Here is a 20,856-nt window from a genome sequence, read left to right as displayed (position 1 = left end):
TTGCCTCCCTTTTGGGGGGTTCTCACCCCTTATTTGGGGGGCCTTCTATTTAGGGGGGGTCATTTCTCCTTTGGGGGGTCCCACCTCTCTTTTGGGGGGCTTCTCCTTGTGGGGCCCCTCTTTTAGGGGGGGTCACTTCTCTTTAGAGGGGTCCACCCCTGTCTGTTGGGCGCTGACCCCTCTTTTGGGGGGTTACCTCTCTCTGGGGCACACTGGGGGTGGGGACCACTGTTCCTTGTGAGGGTCACCCCTCTTTTGGGGGGCCTCTCTCGGAGTGGGGGATCACCCCTCCTTGAGGGAGCCCCCTTTTTAGGGGATCCCCTTTGGGGGGGATTTTTACCGCTGGGGGAGGGGGTTGGGGGGCTCTGCCCGGAGATGATTTAACCTTGCCCATTCTGTGCCACCCCCCCCCCAGCAAATTGGGGTGCAGACCCCCCACCCCTTGGCCACGAGGGGGGAGACCCCCCTATTCCCCCCTCCCCGCAGTCTGTGCCCCTCCCCCTTCCCCGGGCCTGGTTCGTTTTGGGTTTTTTTAAATAAAAACGGAAAAATGAAATAAATAAATACAGATTCTCGACGGTTGTAGTGGGGGGACTTCTGCGGGGTGTCCTCCCTTTCGGGGGGGTCCTCCCGCCTTAGAGCCTCCCCCAAAACGGGGGATTTGGGTGGAATGGGGGAGCCATTGGGGGGCTACTGGGGCTCTCGGAGCCCCCCAGTGATGGGAGGGTGCTGCGCATGGGCTGGTCCTCCCGCCCGGCAGGGGGCGCCTGCGTTGTTCGCCTACGGGTAACCCCTCCAGCCCTGGAGGCAACGCGCCTTAGCGCCCTCCTCTGCGCTTGCGCCGTCCCGCAGCCGCCTCCTCTACATCCTTACGGCGGCTGGCAGTGCCCAAGGGCTCCGCTGCATAAACAAGCCTCGACTGCCCCAAAACAGTCTCAGGTTTCACTAAAAGAGGAAGAACTGTCCCCAGAGTGCCCCAGAAGTAACCTCAGACGCCACTAAAGCCACAAATGCCCCAACACTCCTAATGTGCTTCGAGCCGCTCTAAAACATCCCCAGTCCCCTATATAGCCCTTCTGACACACAGAAAATCTAAACAAGCCCAAATTGCCCCCACATGCCCATGAAGCCCCAAAAATATCATTCATATTCATTCAATATCATTCAATATCATTCGATTCATATCGAATCGCCTCGTGTCCCCCTACGGCGGCCGGAGAGGCCCAAAAATCGCTCTGTTTCCCCCATCCTTCTCCTCCCCTCCCGCCCAATGGCAGCTAGCGGGGCGAAATAAACTTCTGGCTTACTAGATGGTTTACTATTATTATGCTTTAATATATTCTGTTTATTTTTATTATAGCTGTGGCTGTTCTGTGTCCCGCTTTCCTACGGCGCCCGGAGAGACCCAAAAAGCCCTCGCATGCGCAATGGCCGTTCACTGGTGAAAATGGCGGCGTCCAGGTGCCCTCTCTCCGTACGGCGGCCAGCGGGGTCGAAAAGCCGCCGTACCCCCACCCCGTCCTCCAAAGAAACCCAAAACCCTTCCTTGTCCTCTCGTCAATTCTCCCCCATCGACAGCGGCGGGTGAGGCTCTTAACTGCCTCTCGTTATTCTGCGCATGCGTAGTGACTGCTCCCGGGGGAGATGGCGGCGAGACTCAAATAATCCCAGTATAGTTTTCTGCGCATGCGCCTTATCCATCCCCGGGGCAAGATGGCTGCGCTTTCTGTGCCCTCCCTCTGTACGGCGGCCGGCGTGGGCTCCAAGCCCCGCCCCGCGCGGGCCCCGCGCATGCGCCACGCGGGGGGAAGATGGCGGCGTCCTCGCTGGAGCAGAAGCTGTCGCGGCTGGAGGCGAAGCTGAAGCAGGAGAACCGCGAGGCGCGGCGGAGAATCGACCTCAATCTCGACATCGGCCCTGCCCGCGCCCGCCCCAGTAAGCGGGGCCGGGGCGGCCCGGGGAAACGGGGCGGGGGGGGCGGGGCGGCTGAGGGGAGGCCGCGGTGGGGGGGGGTGGAGGGGATCGGGGCTCTGAGGGGGAGATTGGGGCTGAGGGGCCCGTGAGGGGGACGAGGGGGTTTTAGAGGCGTTTTTGGGGCACTTTAGGGACATTTCGGGGCAGTTTTGGGGTGTTTGGGATACTTTAGGGGCACTTTGGGGTACTTCTGGTCTGTTGGTGGGGCCAGAGTGTTTTTAGGGGGGCTCCGACGCTGTTTTGGGGTGTTGAGGACAATTTAGGGGTGTTTTGGGCAGTTTAGGGGCGGTGGAGCAGTTTAGGGAGATTTTAGAGCAGTTCTGGATTGTTCGGGGAATTGCAGGCGGTTTGAGCATGTTTAGGGACATTTTGGGGCAGTTCCGGCTTGTTTGGTGGCGTCCCAGGGTGCTGGGGATAGTTTTGGGGATTTGGGGTCATTTGGGGTTGTTTTGGGCTGTTTGGGGCGGTTTAGGGACATTTTGGAGTTGTCTGGGGTGATCGGGGGGACTCTGTGGGGGATCCGAGAATGTTTTAGGGTTTTAAGGACAATTTAGGGGATTTCATGGGCGTTTAGGAACGTTTGGGGCACTTTTGGGTTGTCTGGAGTGTTTGGGGCAGTTTAGGGAAGTTCTGGGTGGGTTTAGGGGAATTTGAGGCTGTTCTGGGGCATTTGGGGCCGTTTTTGTGGTCTTTGGGGCAGTTCAGGGCTGTTTGTGGAGTCGTGGGGTTTTATGGTGTGTCCGAGGCTGTTACTGGAATGTTGAGGACAATTCAGGGTATTCTGGGGCAGTTTGGGGTTTTTTAGTGGTGTTTCAGCCTGTTTTGGGGTATTTGGTGTCATTTTTGTGATGTTTGAGGCAGGTTAGGGACAATTTGGGACAGTTAGGGATTGTTTGTGGGGCTTGGGGGTTTTATGGGGGATTCGAGGCTGGTTTTGAGGTGTTGGGGACAATTTTGGGGTAGTTTAGGAGCAATTTGGGGGAGTTTGAGGCTGCTTTGGGGGGCAGGGTATTTTGGGGGGGTGAGGCAATTTGGGGGGTATGGAGGGGGGAATTTGGGGACTCACAGTGAGGTTTTTTGGGCTCTGGGGGGGGTTGGGAGTGGGATTTTTGGGGTGTTTCCCCCCCAGTTGTCACCACGAGGACCACCCCCATCAGGTAGGACCCCTCAGTGAACATTTTCCAGCTTTTCCAGCAGTATTTTAGGATTTTCCAGGATTTTGTGGGCTGGGGAGAGCAGACCCCTCTGCTCCCCCTCCCTCCTCCCCTCTTTCCCCTACCCCCTTTCAAATTTAAGCTCATGTTTATCCCCCACAATTTAAATTCATCACCCCCAAATTAATTCCCATCCCCCCCCCAATTAAGGTGATTTCCCTACCAATTTAAATTTATTTTTTTTTCCGCTGAATTTCGCTCCTGTCCCTCCCCCAGTTTCATGTCTGTCCTCTCCCCCAATTTAATTTCATTTAAATTTTGTTTAAATGTCTGTCTCCCCCAATTAAGCTCCGTTTCATTCCTGTTCCCCCAACTTCAACTCAATTTTATTTGTCCCCCCAAATTGAAGTTAATTTCTGCCTCACCCTAACTAAAACTCATCCCTCTTAATTTAATTAATTCCCCCCAACTTAAGTCCATTTTTGTTTCTTCAGTTTAAATTTGTGTCTTTCCAATTTAAGTTAATTTCTGTCTCCCCCATTTAATTAATTCCCCACACAATTTAAATTTGTATCTGGCCTCCATTTAAATTCACTCCCCCAATTTAAATTAAGTTCTGTCCCCCGAATTCAACCCCATCCCCCCAACAGGTTCTTTTATAATTTATTCTCTTTTTCTTTCTGTTTTTTTTCCCCCCCATTTTTTATTTTCTCCTTGTGCTCTCCCATGTCCCCCCCCCCCCCCCAAAATTCCAGTCATCGTCATCACCCTTAGCCCCGCTCCCGCTCCGTCCCAGCGAGCAGGTACCTACCCTCCCCCCCCAAAATTTGGGGACCTCCACCCCATGTTAACCTCCCCTTGCCTGTTTCCCCTCTTGGACCAGCTTTGCCCCCTCCCTTCCCCTCAAAATTCGGAGACCCTCTCCCCATTTTAACCACCCCGTGCTTCGGTTTCCTCCCCCCTTCCCCAGAGCAGTTTCTTTGCCCCTCTCCCCCCTCTATGTAACCGCCCCTGAATGACCCCCTGGAATGGCCCTTCTTTCCCCACCCCCACCCCAGAATGTCCCCCCTATGTCCCCTCCCCTTCCCGTGGCTGTGGCATGGAGTGGCCCCCCCGGCCCCGTGAAGCATGCGGCCGCTCGGGATGGGAAAAATGGGGGGAAACGGAGAAAAATTGTAGAAAATGGGAGGGCTCAGAATGGGGAAAATTGGAGGGATGGGGAGTGGGACGGGAAGAGGAAAAAATGGGGGAGAAATGGGTAAAATTGGGCAGGAAAAGGGGGAATTGAGGGAGAATGGGGCAGAAATGGGGGGAAATTGGGGAAATGGAGCAGGAATGGAGGAAAATGGTGTAGGAAAAGGTAAAATGGGGCAGGAATGGGAGAAATTTGGAAACATGAGGGGAGAATGGGAGGAAATGTGGAAAAGTGGAGCAGGAATGGGGGAAATGGAGGGAAATAGGAAACTGGAAAAAATGAGGAAAAGTTGGCCGGGAATTGGGGAAAACTGTGGGTGGAGAAATAGGGCAGGAAGAAGAGAAATGAGGAAAATTTGGGGGTAATTGCAGGAAAATGGGGCAGGCAGGGGAAAAATGGGGCAAGAACTAGGAAAAAAGGGGCAGGAAACTGCAAAAGAGGAGAGTAAGGGCCAAAATTTGGGAAAAATAGGGCAGAATCAGAGTTGGGACTGACTGGAAATGGGGCCAAACTGGGGCTGGAATGGGGCCAGACTGGTTCAAACTGGGGCTGTGTCCCTGGGGAAAGGGGGAGGTGGGGGGGGGCATGGGGCTGGAAGGGGCTCACTTTGCTGCTGCCCCCCCCCCCCCCCTCCATTTATGGGGTTCCGATCTTTCTCCCCCAATTTTGGGGTCTTGACGAGTCTGTAGTCTGATTTTTGGGTCCTGATGTTTTTCCCCTCGTTTTTTGGGGTTCCTGACATGTCTGTTCCCCATTTTTATGTTCCTTTCAAGTCTCTTCAGTTTTGGGCTTCCTGACTTTTCTTTTGCCCCCACACCCCAATTTTGGGGTTTCTGACTGGTTTTTTTGTCTCCTCACCTCAATTTTGAGATTCCTGATTGGTTTCTCTCTCCCCTCACCCCGGATTTTGGGGTTCTTGCTGTTTCTCTCGCCATTTTTGGTGTCCCTGATGCTTCTGTCTCTATTTTTAGCGTTCTCTTCCTGGTTTTATGATTCTCTCCCTCATTTTTGGATTCTCTCTCCATTTTTGGAGTTCTCTGCCTCGTTTTTGGGATTCTGTCTCTCCCCAGTTTTGGAGATTTCTTCTCCCCTTTTTTTGGGGTCCCCATTTTTGTGTTTCTCTCCCAATTTTTGAGGTTTCTCCCTATTTTTGGGGTCTCTGACACTCTTTTCCATCCATTTCTGGGGTTCTCTTCCCATTTTGGGGGTCTCTGTCCATTTTGGGGGTCCCTGACTCTGCTCTCCCCTCCAGCCCTGCAGCTGCCTCTGGTGAGTGAGGGGGGCCGGGGGGGGCCCCCCGAGAGCCCCCAGCCTGCGCCCCCCCCCAGACCCCGGCAGATGCTGGGGCTGCCCCCGCCCCCCTTCCTGGTGCCGCGCAGCCTGGAGAGGTGAGGACGTGCTCCTGAATCCTGATTGGCTGATGGGGGAGGCCTAGCAGCTGATTGGCCAAAGGTTTGGGGGATCTTGTTCCCTGATTGGCTGGAGTTCTGGGTAGTGTTGTGTTCTGATTGGCCGGTGCTTTGGGGTGATCTCTTGCACTGATTGGCTGCAGCAGATCCTGCAGCTGCTGATTGGTTGATGGTTTAGAGGATCTTGGTTGCTGAAATGCCCTGAGTTGATTGGCTGAGCTTTCCCGTTGCCCCTCCAGCATCGAGATCGACCAGAAGCTGCAAGAGATCATGAAACAGACGGGGTACCTGACCGTAGGGGGACAGGTAAGATGGGGGGATTACCTGGCTGTGGGGGGCACAGTTGAGAATGTGGGACGGGGACAGGAGGGGGTTATTTGTGAGGGGGTTATTTGGCTGTGGAGGGGTTACCTGGCTATGAGGGCCCAGGTGAGTCCAGGGGTATCCCAGGTAACTCCCCCATTTCCTCCCCCGCCCCACAGCGGTACCAGGCGGAGATCAATGACCTGGAGAACCTGGGCGAGATCGGCAGTGGCACCTGCGGGCAGGTGTGGAAGATGCGATTCCGCAAGACTGGCCATGTCATTGCTGTCAAGGTGGGAGCGCTTGTGTCCCCCGTGCTTGGGGACATTGGGGTGACCCCTGTGATCCCCCCGTGACACCTGTGGCCCCCCCCCAGCAAATGCGGCGCTCAGGGAACCGTGAAGAGAACAAGCGGATCCTGATGGACCTGGACGTGGTGCTCAAGAGCCATGACTGCCCCTACATCGTGCAGTGCTTCGGCACCTTCATCACCAACGTAGGCACCTGGAGGGCTGGAGGGTCTGGATCCATCCATGGGCTCCCCTCAGTGCTGCCCCCAGTGCTCCCAGTCGCCCCAGTAACCCCTTTCCCCCAGACCGACATGTTAATCGCCATGGAGCTCAGTGCTCCCAGTGTATCCCAGTACATCCCAGTGCTCCTAGTGCTCCCAGTATTGCTTCCAGTACCGCTCCCAGTATCACTTAGTGCTCCCAGTACTGCTCCCAGTGCTGCCAGTTCATCCCCTTTGTCCCCCAGACGGACGTGTTCATCGCCATGGAGCTCATGGGCACCTGTGCAGAAAAGCTCAAGAAGCGAATCCAGGGCCCCATCCCTGAGCGCATCCTGGGCAAGATGACAGTGGCAGTGAGTGTCATTGGGGACAGGGGGGGACGCCGGGGACAGGCAGGGGGTCCCCAGGATCCAGTGCCCCATTCCCAAGTGGATCCTAAACAGGGTGACAGTGACAGTGAGCAGTGTGGGTGGCACCGGGGGAACGCTGGGGACTGTCACTGCTGGTTCTCGCAGATGGGGAAGGTGCTGCTGTACTTGAAGGAGAAGCACAGGGTGACCCACAGGGGGACACTGGGGACAGTGGGTGTCCTGGGCAGGGTGACATGGCAGTGAGCAGGGTGATGATGATGCAGAGGTGACACTGGGAACAGTGATGTCCATGTCCCATTCACAGATTGTGAAGGCGCTGCTGTACCTGAAGGAGAAGCACGGGGTGATCCACAGGGATGTCAAACCCTCCAACATCCTGCTGGACGAGCGGGGCCAAGTCAAGCTCTGTGACTTCGGCATCAGCGGCCGCCTCGTGGACTCCAAGGCCAAGACCCGGAGTGCGGGCTGTGCGGCCTACATGGCGGTGAGGGGACACTGGGGACATGGGATTAGGGACATGCCCCAGCCCCAGAGTGGGGTGTTTTGGGGGTATCGGGGCTGTTTGGGTTCCCAGGTTTGGGGGGGCTGCAGCCCAGGTTTGGGGATGGGGCTGTTTGGGATCCCCCCCAGGTTAGGGGGTTTTGGGGATCCCCCCAGCCTTAGGGTCTGTATCCCCCTCCCGGTGCCCCGCAATTCCATCCCTCCCACCCAGCCCGAGCGCATTGACCCCCCTGACCCCACCAAGCCTGACTACGACATCCGGGCAGACGTCTGGAGCCTCGGCATCTCCCTGGTGAGTGAGCGTTCCCAATGTCCCCAGAATCTCACCCAACTGTCCCCAAAGTGTCACCAACCCGCCCCCAGTGTCCCTAAACTGGCTCCAAACAGGTCTCAGCCTTCCCCAGCTGCCCCAGCCAGCCCAGGCCCACCCCAGTGTCCCCAAACTATGACCAACTGTCCCCAAGCTGTCCCCAACCCACCCCAGTGTCCCCAGACGATCACCAACTGGCCCCAAACTGTCACTAGACTGTCCCCAACCTGCCCCAAACTGTCCCCAAGTCCCCAGACTGGCTCCAGTGTCCCTAAGTGTTCCCAGATGGCCCCAAGGTCCCCAACGCCTCCCCAGTGTTCCCAGACTGGCCCCAACCCATCTCTGGGTTCCCAGCATGTCCCCACAGTGCCATCCCAGCCTGCAGTGCCACCTGTCCCTACAGTCCACCACCTGTCCCTGTCATCTGTCCCTGTCACCTGTGTCACACCTATGTCACACCTGTCCATGTCACACGTGTCTGTGTCACAACTGTCACACGTGTCCCACCTGTTGCAGGTGGAGCTGGCCACAGGGCAGTTCCCATACCAGAACTGCAAGACGGATTTTGAGGTGCTGACCAAGGTGCTGCAGGAGGATCCCCCCCTGCTGCCCCCCGCCATGGGCTTCTCCGGGGACTTCCAGGCCTTCGTCCGCGACTGGTGGGTGACACGGGGACATGGGGGGCACACAGGGACACCAGGGACACACAGGGGACATGGGGGTCCCCAGCCCAGGGGATCCCCAAGATACTCCAGGGACTCCCAGGCCTCTGTCTGTGACTGGTGGGTGACACAGGAATGGGGGGACATGGGGACAGAACCCAGAGGGTCCCCAGGGTACCAGCCCCCCTTCTCTGGGGAGTCCCAGGCCTTCATCTGGGACTGGTGGGGGACACTAGGGGGGACACAGGGGACATGGGGAGACATGGGGACATGGCCTGAGGGTCCCAAGATGCTTATCCCCTGTCCCCTCCCCCAGCCTCACCAAGGACCACAGGAAGAGACCAAAGTACAACAAGTTACTGGTGAGTGGTACCTGTCACCTGTCCCACCTGTCACCTGTTATTGTCACACTTGTCCTTGGCACACCTGGCACACCTGTTATTATCATACCTGTCACCTCTCCTCCCTGTTACCTGTTCCATCCCTGTCACCTCCCCTACATGTCTGCACCTGTGTCCCCATGTCCCTGTGTCCCCAAGGCCATGTTCATGTCCTGTGTCCCCGTACTCACCTTGTCCCCAAACCCTCATCACTCGCTGCTCCATCTCCATGTCCTCCATGTCCATTGTGGTCACCATGTCTGCATATCTCCCAATGTCCCCATGTCATGTCCTTGCTGTCCCTGGTGTCCCCAATGTCCCCATGTCCCCACAGGAGCACACCTTCATCAAGCGCTACGAGACGCTCGAGGTGGATGTGGCCACCTGGTTCAAGGACGTGATGGCCCGGACAGAGTCCCCGCGCCCGGGGGGTGGCTTGGGCCACCACCTGCCCTTCTTCACCAGGTAGCGCCCACCCGGCGCCGCCACGCCCGACAGGGGACACCGGGGACAGCCCTGGGACACCTCCGGGGACAGGAACATTGGGGACAGCTGGGCCACACCCTGGGACAGGGCCACCCTCCTAGGACAGGGACACCCAGGACAGAGATACTGCCCTGGGCTGGGACACCCAGGACAGGCACACCTGTGACACACCCTGGGGGTGGTGACACCTTTGCCACACCCCTATGCCACCCAGCGTGATGGTGAACTGCCACAGCCACCACAGCCGCGGCCTGGCCTGGAGCGTCCCCAGCTTGTCCCTGTGGTGTCCCAGTGTGTCCCTGCCATCCCAGCGTGTCCCCTCCCACGGTCCCCTCCTTCCCAAGGCCAGGGGACAGCCCTGTCACCTCGGTGTCCCCCTGGCTGTGCCTCAGTTTCCCACAGGGTCCCCCTGTGGGGACCGGGCTGGGGACAGGACAGGGAGTTGGCACGAAGGTTGTATCACTCTGGGGTGTGACACCGGGGAGGTGACACAGGGAGGTGACAAACGGGGAGATGGCCCAGGGACGCGGACATGGCTAGGGGATGTGACATGGATGTGACACGGATGTGACGGATGTGACACCGGGGCCTGGGGCTGTGGCAATCTGCCCTGAGGTGGCACCAGGACCGGGGATGTGACACGGAGATGGCACTTGGGGACATGGAGATGGCGCAGGAACGTGGGACAAGGGACAAGTGTGGAGAGCCAGCACGAGGATGTGACAGCAAGGGACCGCGAGGGGACACTGAAGGATGGCACAGAGATGGCACTGTGATGTGACACGGGGATGGCACCAGGATGTGACAGAGGGACACAGGACAGAGATGGCACCGGGAAGTGACGCAGGACACGGGGATGGCACCAGGATGGCACCGGGAAGTGACACAGGACACAGGGATGGCATCAGGACGTGGTACCAGGATGCGACACGGGGACACAGGACAGAGATGTCCCCAGGCTGTGACGATGGGGACACGGAGCTGAAGGACACAGAGTGATGGCCTGGGGACATGGACACGTCATGGACGTGGCATCACAGGGCCCAGTCCTGGGGCTGTGACACCGGGGATGTGACACCAGGAGGTGACACTGGGGGGTGACACCGGGGACACGGCCTGGGGTGGCCCCGAGTGGCAGGGCCATGGTGGCATAGTGACAATCAGGGCCAGGCTGTGTCCCCGTTGTCCCCAAGGCCAGCAGGTGCAGTTTTAGTGCATTGGGGGCGTGGGCTGCGCCGCCCCCGTCACCCTCATTAATTATTATTAATTATTAATTATTATTATTATAAATGCGCATGTGGAACCCGAGGGGCCGCGTCGGCATCAGGCTCTGGGGACATGGGGGGGACATGGGACATGGGGAAACATGGGGACATTGGGGTCATTGGGATGGGGAGGGGGGACACAAGACATTTGAGGCATTGGGGACGTTGGGAAGGGGACATGGGACATTGGGATGGGGGGACACAGGATATTGGGATGAGGAGGGGATGGGGACATAGGGAGACATGGCACGGGGACATTGAGGACAGCGACGAGAAAGTGGAGGGGGGGACATTGGAGACACAAGAGATGGGACATTAGGGACAGGGTGACATTGAGATGGGGATGGGGAGCAGGGGTATGGATGGGGGTGGCACAGATAGACCGTGGGGACATCAAGATGTGGGACATTGGGGATGGGAAAGAAGGGGCTGGGGACAGCGGAGGGACACTGGGGACATGGGAAGGGATGGCACAGGGGACACCAGTGCCAAGGGGGGTGGCAGAGGCCACGGGGTTTTGGGGACACTGGTTGGGGACACGGGGGGACAGCTGGAGGATCCAGGTGACACCGGGGCGCTGGGAAGGGCATTGTGGACATCGGGGGGGGACAGGGGGATACTGGTGGCACATCAGGGACACGCGGGGGCACTCGGGTGACGTCTCCCGTGACATCACCGCGGCCCAAGGGTGTCACCGGGGCGACGGTGGCCTCGGGCGGGCTACACGGAGACATCCCCCCCCCAGCGTGGGCGGGTGCCGCGGGGACAGCGCCGGGACAACCTGGGGACAACGGGGACTGGATGGCAGCGCCACCGAGCCGCCCCCTCCCCCTGCTCGTCCTCCTGCTCCTCCTGCCCGGGGAGGGGCCCGCAGGTGTGGGGGACAGAGGGAACATGGAGGGGACATGGGGAGGGACACGGGGGGGGAGGGTCCCAGTGGAGGGGTCCCAGGTAGGGGGGTGGGGGGGTTCAGGGGTTCTCGCATGTCACGGAGGGGACAGGAGGGTCCCAAGGGGGTCACTGGGGGACCGGGGCACGGGGGTGGGTCCTGGATGTCCGGGGAGGGGAGGTGTCCGGGTGACCTCGGGGGAACACCCAGAGGTGTCACCGTCCCCCAGGACCCCCCCCGGGCTGGCCGTGGGGTGACCCCGCCCCCGCCCCGGCACTCCCGAGGCCCCCGAGGCCGCGCTGCAGCGGGGACCGGCCCGGGGTAAGTGCGGGTACTGGGAGGGAACTGGGTGAATTGGGAGGAGTAACTGGGAGCTCGGGGGGGTTACTGGAAGGCACTCGGGGGATCTGGGAACACTGGGATGTACTGGAGGGGAACTGGGAGTAGTAACTGAAGGTGACTGGGAGTGGGCGGAAGGGGGCACTGGGGGTGACTGGAAGGGTCACGGGGGAGCACTAGGGGTTACTGGGTTGAAAATGGGAGCACTGGGAGGGGTCGACGAGCACTGGGAGGCAACACTGGGAGGGGATACTGGGAACACTGGGATGGTGACTGGGAGCAGTGGGAGGTCACTGGTGGCACTGGGAGCGGACCCCGCGCTGACGCTGCTGCCGCAGTCCCGGTGCCCCCCCCGGCCCCCTCGGCTCCGCCTGGACGTCGCCCCCTCCCCCGAGTTCCGCCCGGCCCCGGGACCGCGCGCGGTGCCCGCGGGCGGACGCGTGTTCCTGCAGGTGAGTGGACACGGGAGGCGACACCGGAGACGGCGGGGGGCGCGTGTCCCCCCTAGGTGAGGGGGGGACAGGTGAGGGGATACCGGCGGGACATCGGACCCCGGGGGACCTTGTGGGGAGCACGGTGGAGGCACCGAGGGGTGTCCCAATTTCCATCAGCCCCGTGTGCCCCCCCGTGACCCCTGTCTCCTGTTCCCCCAGGTGTCGCTGTCCCGCGCCCCCCCCGGGCTGGGTTTCTCTCTCCGCCGCTGTTTCGTGTCCCCGCGCTCGTCCCCGGGCCCCTCCCGGGGTCCCCCCCCAGTGCCGCGGCCGCTCGTGGTGCTGCGGGGGGGCTGCGGGGCGGGCAGGGGGCGCGGGGAAGGCCCGGGGGGGGCGCGGCGGCGGCTCCGGGGCTCGTTCGTGCTCCCGGCCCGGTTCCCGGAGCCGCTGCAGTTCCTGCATTGCCGCCTGCGCCTCTGCCGCCACCGGGGCGACACTGGGACACCGGGCGGGCTTCCCGCGGTACCGACCCCATGAACAATGGGATAACAGTGGGATAACGGGAATGCGATGGCGGGACATCGGGAAAGGGGAAAACGGGAATGGGATAACGGGAATGGGATAATGGGGACACCGGGAATGGGGATAATGAGAACAGGGATACAATGGGATAAAAACGGGATAATGGGAATACAGAGGAAATGGGAGACACTAGGAATGGGGGACAGTAGGACCCGGAGCAACCCTGAACCAGGAGTGGGACACGCTGGGGACACACACCGGGAATAGGGGACAGCGGCAGCGGGGCCATGGCGGCACCGCGAGCGGGGGGACACCGGGATCGCGGGGACACCGGGAATAGGAGTAGGCACGGGGGATCGGGAGCACAGGGATGCTGACTGGAACCGGGGCCGGGGGTGACACGGCGGGAGGAGGACACCGGGAACGGGGAGGAGACACGCTGAGGACCCATAGGGAATAGGGACTAGGAGGAGGACCGGGACCGGAGACACCGTAACTCGAGAAGGGACGAGGGCAACGGGATCCGTGACCAGGGAGGCACGGGAGTGGCCCTGGGAACAGGGACACGGGGACAGGGGGACACAGGGGTGGCACGAGGGACACCGGGGGCCTCTGGGGGGGGGGGGGGGGGTCGCCGTTAACCCCGTCCCCCCTCAGTGCCGGGCCGAAGCCTGTCCCCGCAGAAGAGGCGAAGCCTCCGGTTCAGGCCCCGCCCCTCGGTCCCGTCCCCGCGATGGCCCCGCCCCCGGGCGCGCGCTGCGCACCGTGACCCGCCCGATCGTGGTGACACTGGGGACACCCGCCACCCCCGCGCCCGGTACGGGACCCCCGAGCGGCGACACCCCCGGACCCCAAACTCCGCTCCAACCCCGGGAGCGCCGGCCCGAGGCCCGCCTTCCAATCCCAAGACTCCCTCACTGGGACCACCACCCCCGAGACCCCCGGACGGGGATCCACCCCTCAAGCTCCCCAGGGACCCCCAACTGAGACACCCCTGGACACCCACCTAACGCTGGACCCCCTGACAGAGACCTCCTTCCTCCCCGAGAGCCCCCGTGCCAAGCGGGACCTCCCCGGGAAACCCCAGAACGGATCTCCCCCATAACCGGGACCCCCAAACCCCCCCCGCGGGCAGAAGTGATCCCCCAGTAGCCTCCTCTTCCCCTCCAGGCGCCCCTCCTGGGCTTCCCCTGCTGCCGCTCCCGCCGCCCCCGCCTCTCCTGCGCCCCCCGCCGCCCCCCCGGGAGCAGCCCCGGGCACCCCCCGCGGGTGAGTGACGGGAATGGGGGGTCACTGGGACCCCTGGGATTGGGGAGTTTGGGGGGTCCAGGACCCCTGATTTTCCTTTTGGTGGGGGGGAGGGTCCCGAACTCCTGGGTCGCTTTTGGGGGGGGGATCTTGGGGGGATCCCGGACCCCTTGAGGGGGCTTGGGGAGGGTTTGGACCCAAACTGCTCAGTCCCTTTCCGGGGAGGGACTTTGGACGGACGTCCCGAATCCCTGGGTTCTTCCGCGGGAAGATGGTTTGGGGAGCTGGGAGGGTCTCGGGGTTCTGGTTTCCCTTTTGGTGGAATTTGGAGGTGTTTAGGGAGGAATTTTAGGGAGTCCCGGCCCCCACATTTGGGGGGGGTCAGGATTTTGGGGGGGCTGACCCTGCCCCCCAGCCCCTTCCGTGCCCCCCGGGGCCGTGGCCGCCGTTTCTTTCGGTGCCTTCGTGGTGGGGGCGGCGCTGGCGGGGGGCCTTTGGCTCGTGCACGGCCGGACAGGTGAGTGACCCCCCCAAAATCATCTATATCCCCCCCAGAATAATCCCCTCAAAATAATCCCCCACCCCAAATAATACCCCTCCCCAAAATATCCCCTTACCTAAAAGAATCAAATCCCCCCGAATACCCGCCAAGTTCATCTCCCCCAAATAATCTCCATCCCAAAATAACTCCCCCAAACAATCCCCGTCCCCAAAGTAACCCCCTCTCCAAAATAATTCCCACCCCCAAAATCCCTAACCCCATCCCTGGGCCCTCCCTGTTCTCCCAGAGCCCCCCCAAGGCTGGGACACCCCCAACCCCCTTAATCCCCCCAATTCACCCCCCCCATTTCCCTTTAACCTCTTCTGCCCCCGCGAGACCCTCCCCAAATCCCCCGAGCTCCTCCCCCACCCCCCCATTTGGGGTGGGACGCGCCCCCCGATCTCTGCCCCTCCCCTCCCGCAGCCCTCCGACCTCCGCCAGCGCTGCCCTCCAGCCCGGGGAGGGGCCAGGTACTGGGAATACTGGGAGCACTGGGGGGCAGCTGGGAGGGACATGGGGGATTTTGGGAGTACGGAAGGGGGAATTGGAGGGGCAGGGGTAACTGGGAGCACTAGCGGGTAACTGGGAGTGGATACTGGGGGATACTTGGAGTACTGGAGGGGAGCTGGGGGGAACTGGGAGGGACATAGGGTAATTGGGGGCGGGTCACTGGAAAGGGATTCTGTGGGTACTGGGCGGAACTGGTCATGCTGAGGATACTGGGAGTGGCACATGGGAAACTGGGAACACTGGGGAGGACTGAGAGCCCGGGGAGTGACCAGAACCTGGGGGTTTTGGGACCCCGTTGGGCCGGGCTGGGGTGTGTGGGAAGGTTCTGGGCTGGGTTAGGGTATCACTGTCGCTATCACTGTCCCTGTCACTGTCACTGTCCCCATCACTGTCGGGTGACAGGTGATGATTGGCAGCTCTGAGCGCTTAGGCTGAGAAATTCCTGTGGGAAAAGGAAATTCCGGCAGTGGGAGATGGAGGCCGCAGCTCATCCAGCCCATCGCTCACCTGCTCAGGCCCCCATGGCAGGGAAGAGCCACAGCCTGGGGAAATTCGCATGCGAGCGGGGAGACAGAACCAGCAAATTGGGGTATTAATTAATAAAAAGTTCTGCTGTCTGTAACCAAAGATGCGCTGACGCCTTCAGTCATTAAAATGTCCCGATGGTGCAAAGCTTTGCCGATGGGGGAGTGGGGGAGTGGCCTTTGGGGGAACCCCCAGCGGCTGCTGTGCCCTAAGGAGAATAAAAACTGCAAATTCCTCTCCTAGTGGTGTGACTTGGCTTCATCCTCCATCGCTGTGCTCCGGGTGGGCTCAGGGTGCCCTACAGGCTGGGAACAGCCAAAGCAGACCCAGGGTTTGGGGTTTGGTGGGGGCAAGGAGTGCATTGGGGGCTGCAGGGCCTGCCATGGGAAGGGACTGGGAGGTTCAAAGGGTCCCGTGATGGAAGACTGGATCCATCTCGAGGGTGCTGAGCGCCTTCCAGAAGGTGCAGGATGCGTCCCGAGGGTGCTGAGCGCCTTCCAGGAGTTGAGTGCCTTCCAGAGGGTGCTGAGCGCTATCCAGAAGGTCCGGGATCCATCCCGAGGGTGCTGAGCGCTTTCCAGAAGGTGCTGAATGTCTCCAGAAGGTGCTGGATCCGTCCCGAGGGTGCTGGTCTCTTCCAGAAGGTTCTGGATCCATCCTGACGGTCCTGAATGCTGCTGTGGTTCTCCTAGGGTTTTGGACTGTCCTGGGTGATCTGGATCCTCAGCACTGGGCGGGGTCCAGTAGAATAGCCTAGAACCTCCGGACTGGTTCCAGGACCTCAGGACTCTCAGGATGGATTTTGGGGCTGAAATTTGGGGATGTGAACTGCATGGTGGGAGCTGAAATCAAGGTAAGGGCTGGGATAGGGCCTTGCAGAGCTGTTCCTGCAGTAAGGATGGTCAGGTTGGGGCTGGAATGTGGGTTCAAGAGCTAAGCTCAAACCACAGAGAGCTAGAGCTAAAACAGAGATCCTGCCTGGAGAGCCAGAAAGCAGCATGATGTGGCAGTGCTGGGAAGATGTGGAGCCAGAAGCGCAGCACAAGAGCCGGCAGTCAAATAAAGCTTGTGGGACTGAAGCTGAAATCGCTGGGGCCGGGGTCGGGACTGCAGTGCTGCAGCTGCAAACGCTGTTCTGAGGGGATAGTGACTGTAGATGTGGGAAGCAACCATAGAATGGTACACAATGGGATGGGCTGCAAATACAGTAAAGATTGCTTTGGGGTTGGGATGGGGTTGGAGTGGCATTTCTTGGCCTGGAGGTGAAACCTCGGAGCTGGAACCAAAACAAAGACCCTTTTGTCTCAACCTGGAGCAGCTTCACCTAGCGGAGCAGGGGAAAAGGAAGCGGACATGTGGAGCTGGAAGAAGAGAGCTGGCCGTGAAATAAAGCTTGTGGGTCAAGAGCTGAAATCACTGGGGCAGGGAAGGGCACTCCAGGGCTGGAGCTGAAATCATTGTGGGGCTGGGATAGGGACTGATAATGGGATTGCCACGGTAGGATCTGTGTGCTGGAATCACTGTAGCCTGTGATATGGATGTTGGAGCTGGGTCCTGTGACTGGAAATGAAACAAGACGGGTAGGGCCAAAAAAGGGGACTTTATGATTGGGCCTGAAATGCTGGCAATGCCAGAATATTGCCAGGGTCTGTGATAGCCACTGTAGGGCTGGAGAGGAAATCCAGCTGTGGGGCTGGGATATTGATGGTGGAGTGGGTTTAGAGGCCCTAGGACGGGAGCTGAAATGTTGCAGAGCTGGAGCCAAGAGGAAGACCCTGCTCCTTGAACCTGGGGAAGTTTCAACCAGCAGAGTTGGAGGAACGCATCTGGAGCTGGAAGAACAGAGCTGACCGTGAAATGGTCTTGTGGACCAAGAGCTGAAGTGACTGGGCCAGGGAAGGGGTCACTAGGACTGGAGCTATAATCACTGTGGGGCTGGGATAGAGACTGATAGTGGGATTGACACTGCTGGGTGAGGTAACTATGGTAGCATTCATATGCTGAAATCACTGGAGGTCAGTGATATTGATGTTGGGGCAGGGTCAAAGGGCTGAGGTCAAGGGCAAAAGCTCAGAGATCAGGGGTCAATGCTTAAAGTGAAAAGTCAGGGATTCAAACTTCAAGGGTCACATGTGAATGGTCAGGGTTCAAAGATCCAAGAGTAAAGGGTCCAAGGTCCAATGTTATGGGTTAATTTTCCAAGGTTGTGTGGTTCAAAGTCAATTATCAGGGAATCAAACTTCAGAGAGCTAAAGTCAATAGTCAAAGGTCAAAATTCAGAGGTTAAAAGGTCAATGGTCAGGGTCAAAGGTGAAGGGTCACAAGTTGGAGGTCAATGCCAAGGAGTTGCAGGGAAGAGGAGTATTTCTAAACTTCATTCATGTTTCCCTCTAATTCTGGGTGTTTGGATTTCCTTTGTGCTCGTCAGGATAAGCCATAAACGAGCCCCTGAACTCTGCATCGATGTGTCAAACACTTCCACAGAAAGGCAAGTCAGCAGTGATTCTAGAGGAAAAATTAGAGGTGATGGCTTATGATCCATGGGGAATTATATTGGGAATTATGAAACTCAGACACATGGAATTGTGGAGGTGGAATTTCATTTTCAGCCTTGGGCACCTGGAGGGGGAGAGGTGTCCTCATCCATAGCAAGGAAAGCCTGGTGCCCCAGTGTGTCAGGTGCAGACAAGGAGCTGTCTAGGGAATGAGAAACAAGTTCCTTCTGCCCCTGCCCTCACTCTTAGAGTGGCAACAGCACAAACTGAACTGTGAGGATGATGAGGAGACAGAGCAGCCCCAGGTGTGAGCAGTGAGGCTGATGAGGGGACAGAGCAGCCCCAGGTGTGAGCAGTGAGGTTGATGAGGAGTGGGTGGATCCTACCCAGGGCTGTTTTAGGGGGAGGGTTTCGCTCAGTTCACTTGAGCACGGAGCAGTTGGAGAAGAGGGGTTTATGGTGAGCTCCCCGGGGGTATCTCATGGAACGATACCGAGACCATCTCATAGGGTCTGGGAGAACAGCTGGATGCACTTGGACATGGAGCATTGCTTAAAGGAGGTGCCGAGGGACAAACCTTTGTGTCTGGAAGCAGCATCGGAGCAAGTAAGCCAGTGCGGGTTTGCAGGGGGGACTTTTCTCCTTTTCCTTTTTGATTTCCTCTTGCCGGGGAGAGACAGAGCCGTGCGGAGGCGAGGCGAGCTCTGCCGGGCCGGCAGGCGGGAGCCGCGGCGCGGAGCTGTGTCCGTCCGGCCGCTCCGCCCGCTCCGGGCGCGGGGCTCGGGCACCGCCGGGATCCCTTCGGGCCGGTCCCGGTGCCGCTGGGCGGGCCGGGCTCTCCCGCGGCCGGGGCCGCCCCCGCCCGCCGGAGGAGCCGCTTTCCTGCCGGGAGCCCCGGTCCGTCCGGGGGCAGGAGCGCGGGGCCGCCCCTGGGTGCCGAGTGCCGCCGCTGCCGGGGCTCCCGTGGCTCCCCCGGTCCCCCCGCACCTGGAGCGGCGCCAGCCCGGGAGCGAGTCCCGGCGAGGGCCGCTGGGGGACACCTGTGGCTCGTCAGCTTCCGAGTGCGCTGGCAAAAGCCGCTGGGAGGAGGGGAGGGGGAAAAGCCCGACCTTCCGGCCTTTTTGTCTCGGGGCTTTGTCGGTTTTGCTCTTTAGCCGAGCCGCGCCTTTAAATAACGATGTGGCGCCTTCTAGAAACTGCGTCCAATACCTTTTGCACCCTCACGTGAGGGCTTCGAGCTCAGGTTTTTCTATTGCCGAGTTAATTGTAGGTCCAAGCTGGCAGCGTCCCGTGCATGTGGCGTGCGTGACTCTGTGATGTTCATTTCCCCTGGATGCAGAGTTGGGCTTGTTGGGCAGACCGTATTTCTCACACCTCGAGGCTTGTTAACCCTCGTACACGATTTTCTGGAGACGCGGGCTGGGGGAGAACTTTGTCTTGCTGCTGTACTAGGGAATGGAATGCAGGGGGTCCCCGCAATATCCCCGTGGAAGCTGGAATGTCCGAGGAAATGGATGTGATAATTCTCGGGGCTGAACCTGGCTCCCAGCGCTCTGCAGCGTAGGACGCGAGAGAGCAGGGCCGAGGGACAGCGGGGTAGGAGCGGCGAGGTGCTTCGTGCTCTGGGTTTGATGTCGCTGATGTTTCCAGAGCCAGAGCAGGTTGATTTGGTTCTGGTGCACTGGAACGGGATCCAAACCTCGGAAAGGTTTGAGACAAACTGGGAGGAAATGTTTTAAAATGAATGTGTTTCTTAATAGAAAGCAGGTTTCAGTCCGTTTTTAAATTGATTTTAAAGGAGGTTTTTTTTTTTGTTGTGGAGGAAAGACCAGTAGATTTTAGAAGGGTTTTTATATTTGTTTTGAAAAATTATTTTAGTATTGTTAGTTGAAGTGTTAGGATGAGTTGTGTTTTAGTGTTGAATCTTTTTGAGGGGGTTCAGATTTTTTCTAGGTTAAGATTTTTTTCCCTTGGTTGGTGGAGGTATTGTGATTTTATTGATGATATTGGTGGGAACTTGATGCTGTTTGTTTTTGGCTATTTTATTTTTACGAATTGGATTTTTGCAGTTGGACTGGAAGAATTCACTTTATTTCAAAACATACTACTGTAATGATGTAAACTAAACTGTAATGATGTAAACATATTAACTCCTCAGTGTCTTAGATTTATTTTCTCATTTAGGTTTTCCAGAATTTATGGATAATTTAGCAATCAAGCAGGGATGGCACCCAGTTCTTGACAAGATGGCTATGGAAAAACCTGTGTCTAACAACACGTACCTGATGGAGGGCAACAATTTTGCTGTTATTACAGGGCCAAATACAAGTGGCAAAACAACATTGGCATGCATCTCCTGGAGGAGAGGAGTTTCTGGTGGGCTCCCAGTGGCATTTCATGGAGTGATGGTGAGAGCATCTCATAGGGTCTGGGGGAGCACCTGGATGCACTTGGACCCGGAGCACCGCTTAAAGGAGGTGGTGAGGGACAAAGCTTTTTGCCAGGAAGCAGCACCTGAACAGCTGAGCCGGTGTGGATTTGCAGGGGTGATCTTTCTCCTTTTCCCTTTTGATTTCATCTTGGCAGTCCTTTCCCGGTGCCCTCAATCTGTCACAAGAATTCCAAGAAAAAAAAAGGCTGAGCAAACAGTGAAAAGAAGGGGTATAGGTAAGGTGGAGTTCAGGTGTACCCCACCCCAAACCCTAAACAGCAGCCCTAACAGTGCTCCCGTTTCCCTGAGACAGCTGCAGGCAGGAACCCTAAAGCAGCAGAGTGCCAGAACCCCTGGTACTGCAGACAGTACCCCTGGTGCTAGGGTCAGCCAGGAGATAGTGG

At 58.7% G+C, this 20,856-nt stretch overlaps 2 protein-coding genes across 10 annotated transcripts; both read left to right on the top strand.

Moving 5' to 3' along the window:
- The first annotated feature begins 1,603 nt into the window (after positions 1 to 1,603).
- MAP2K7 (mitogen-activated protein kinase kinase 7) lies at positions 1,604 to 10,564 on the top strand. Of its 3 annotated transcripts, XM_058861732.1 has the most exons (12): positions 1,766 to 1,935; positions 3,884 to 3,931; positions 5,576 to 5,711; positions 5,972 to 6,038; positions 6,215 to 6,328; positions 6,412 to 6,531; positions 6,792 to 6,899; positions 7,222 to 7,401; positions 7,630 to 7,710; positions 8,245 to 8,387; positions 8,707 to 8,752; positions 9,105 to 10,564. In XM_058861732.1, the coding sequence occupies exons 1-12, from the start codon at positions 1,812 to 1,814 to the stop codon at positions 9,237 to 9,239; spliced, it is 1,302 nt and encodes a 433-aa protein (XP_058717715.1). In that variant the 5' UTR covers positions 1,766 to 1,811; the 3' UTR covers positions 9,240 to 10,564. The 3 variants fall into 3 exon arrangements, with proteins under 3 accessions (XP_058717714.1, XP_058717715.1, XP_058717716.1); XM_058861733.1 differs by lacking the exon at positions 3,884 to 3,931 and having other exon boundaries at positions 1,767 to 1,935; XM_058861731.1 differs by lacking the exons at positions 3,884 to 3,931; positions 5,576 to 5,711 and having other exon boundaries at positions 1,604 to 1,935.
- Positions 10,565 to 11,068: 504 nt separating this feature from the next.
- On the top strand, positions 11,069 to 15,755 carry TGFBR3L (transforming growth factor beta receptor 3 like). 7 transcript variants are annotated; one of them, XM_058861921.1, is made up of 7 exons: positions 11,069 to 11,395; positions 11,640 to 11,731; positions 12,088 to 12,201; positions 12,403 to 12,702; positions 13,360 to 13,519; positions 13,873 to 13,971; positions 15,404 to 15,755. In XM_058861921.1, exons 1-7 carry the CDS (start codon positions 11,323 to 11,325, stop codon positions 15,421 to 15,423), a joined length of 858 nt encoding a protein of 285 aa, XP_058717904.1. In that variant the 5' UTR covers positions 11,069 to 11,322; the 3' UTR covers positions 15,424 to 15,755. The 7 variants fall into 7 exon arrangements, 3 of the variants coding, with proteins under 3 accessions (XP_058717904.1, XP_058717903.1, XP_058717906.1); XM_058861920.1 differs by lacking the exons at positions 13,873 to 13,971; positions 15,404 to 15,755 and having other exon boundaries at positions 13,360 to 13,819; XM_058861923.1 differs by lacking the exons at positions 12,088 to 12,201; positions 13,873 to 13,971; positions 15,404 to 15,755 and having other exon boundaries at positions 13,360 to 13,819.
- The last annotated feature ends 5,101 nt before the right edge of the window (positions 15,756 to 20,856 follow it).

Source organism: Poecile atricapillus, chromosome 39 (genome assembly GCF_030490865.1).
Source record: "Poecile atricapillus isolate bPoeAtr1 chromosome 39, bPoeAtr1.hap1, whole genome shotgun sequence".
In the NCBI taxonomy this organism is placed as follows: Eukaryota; Metazoa; Chordata; class Aves; order Passeriformes; family Paridae; genus Poecile; species Poecile atricapillus.
Note: the sequence above shows the minus strand (reverse complement) of the source record. Positions and strands in the feature narration are given on the sequence as shown.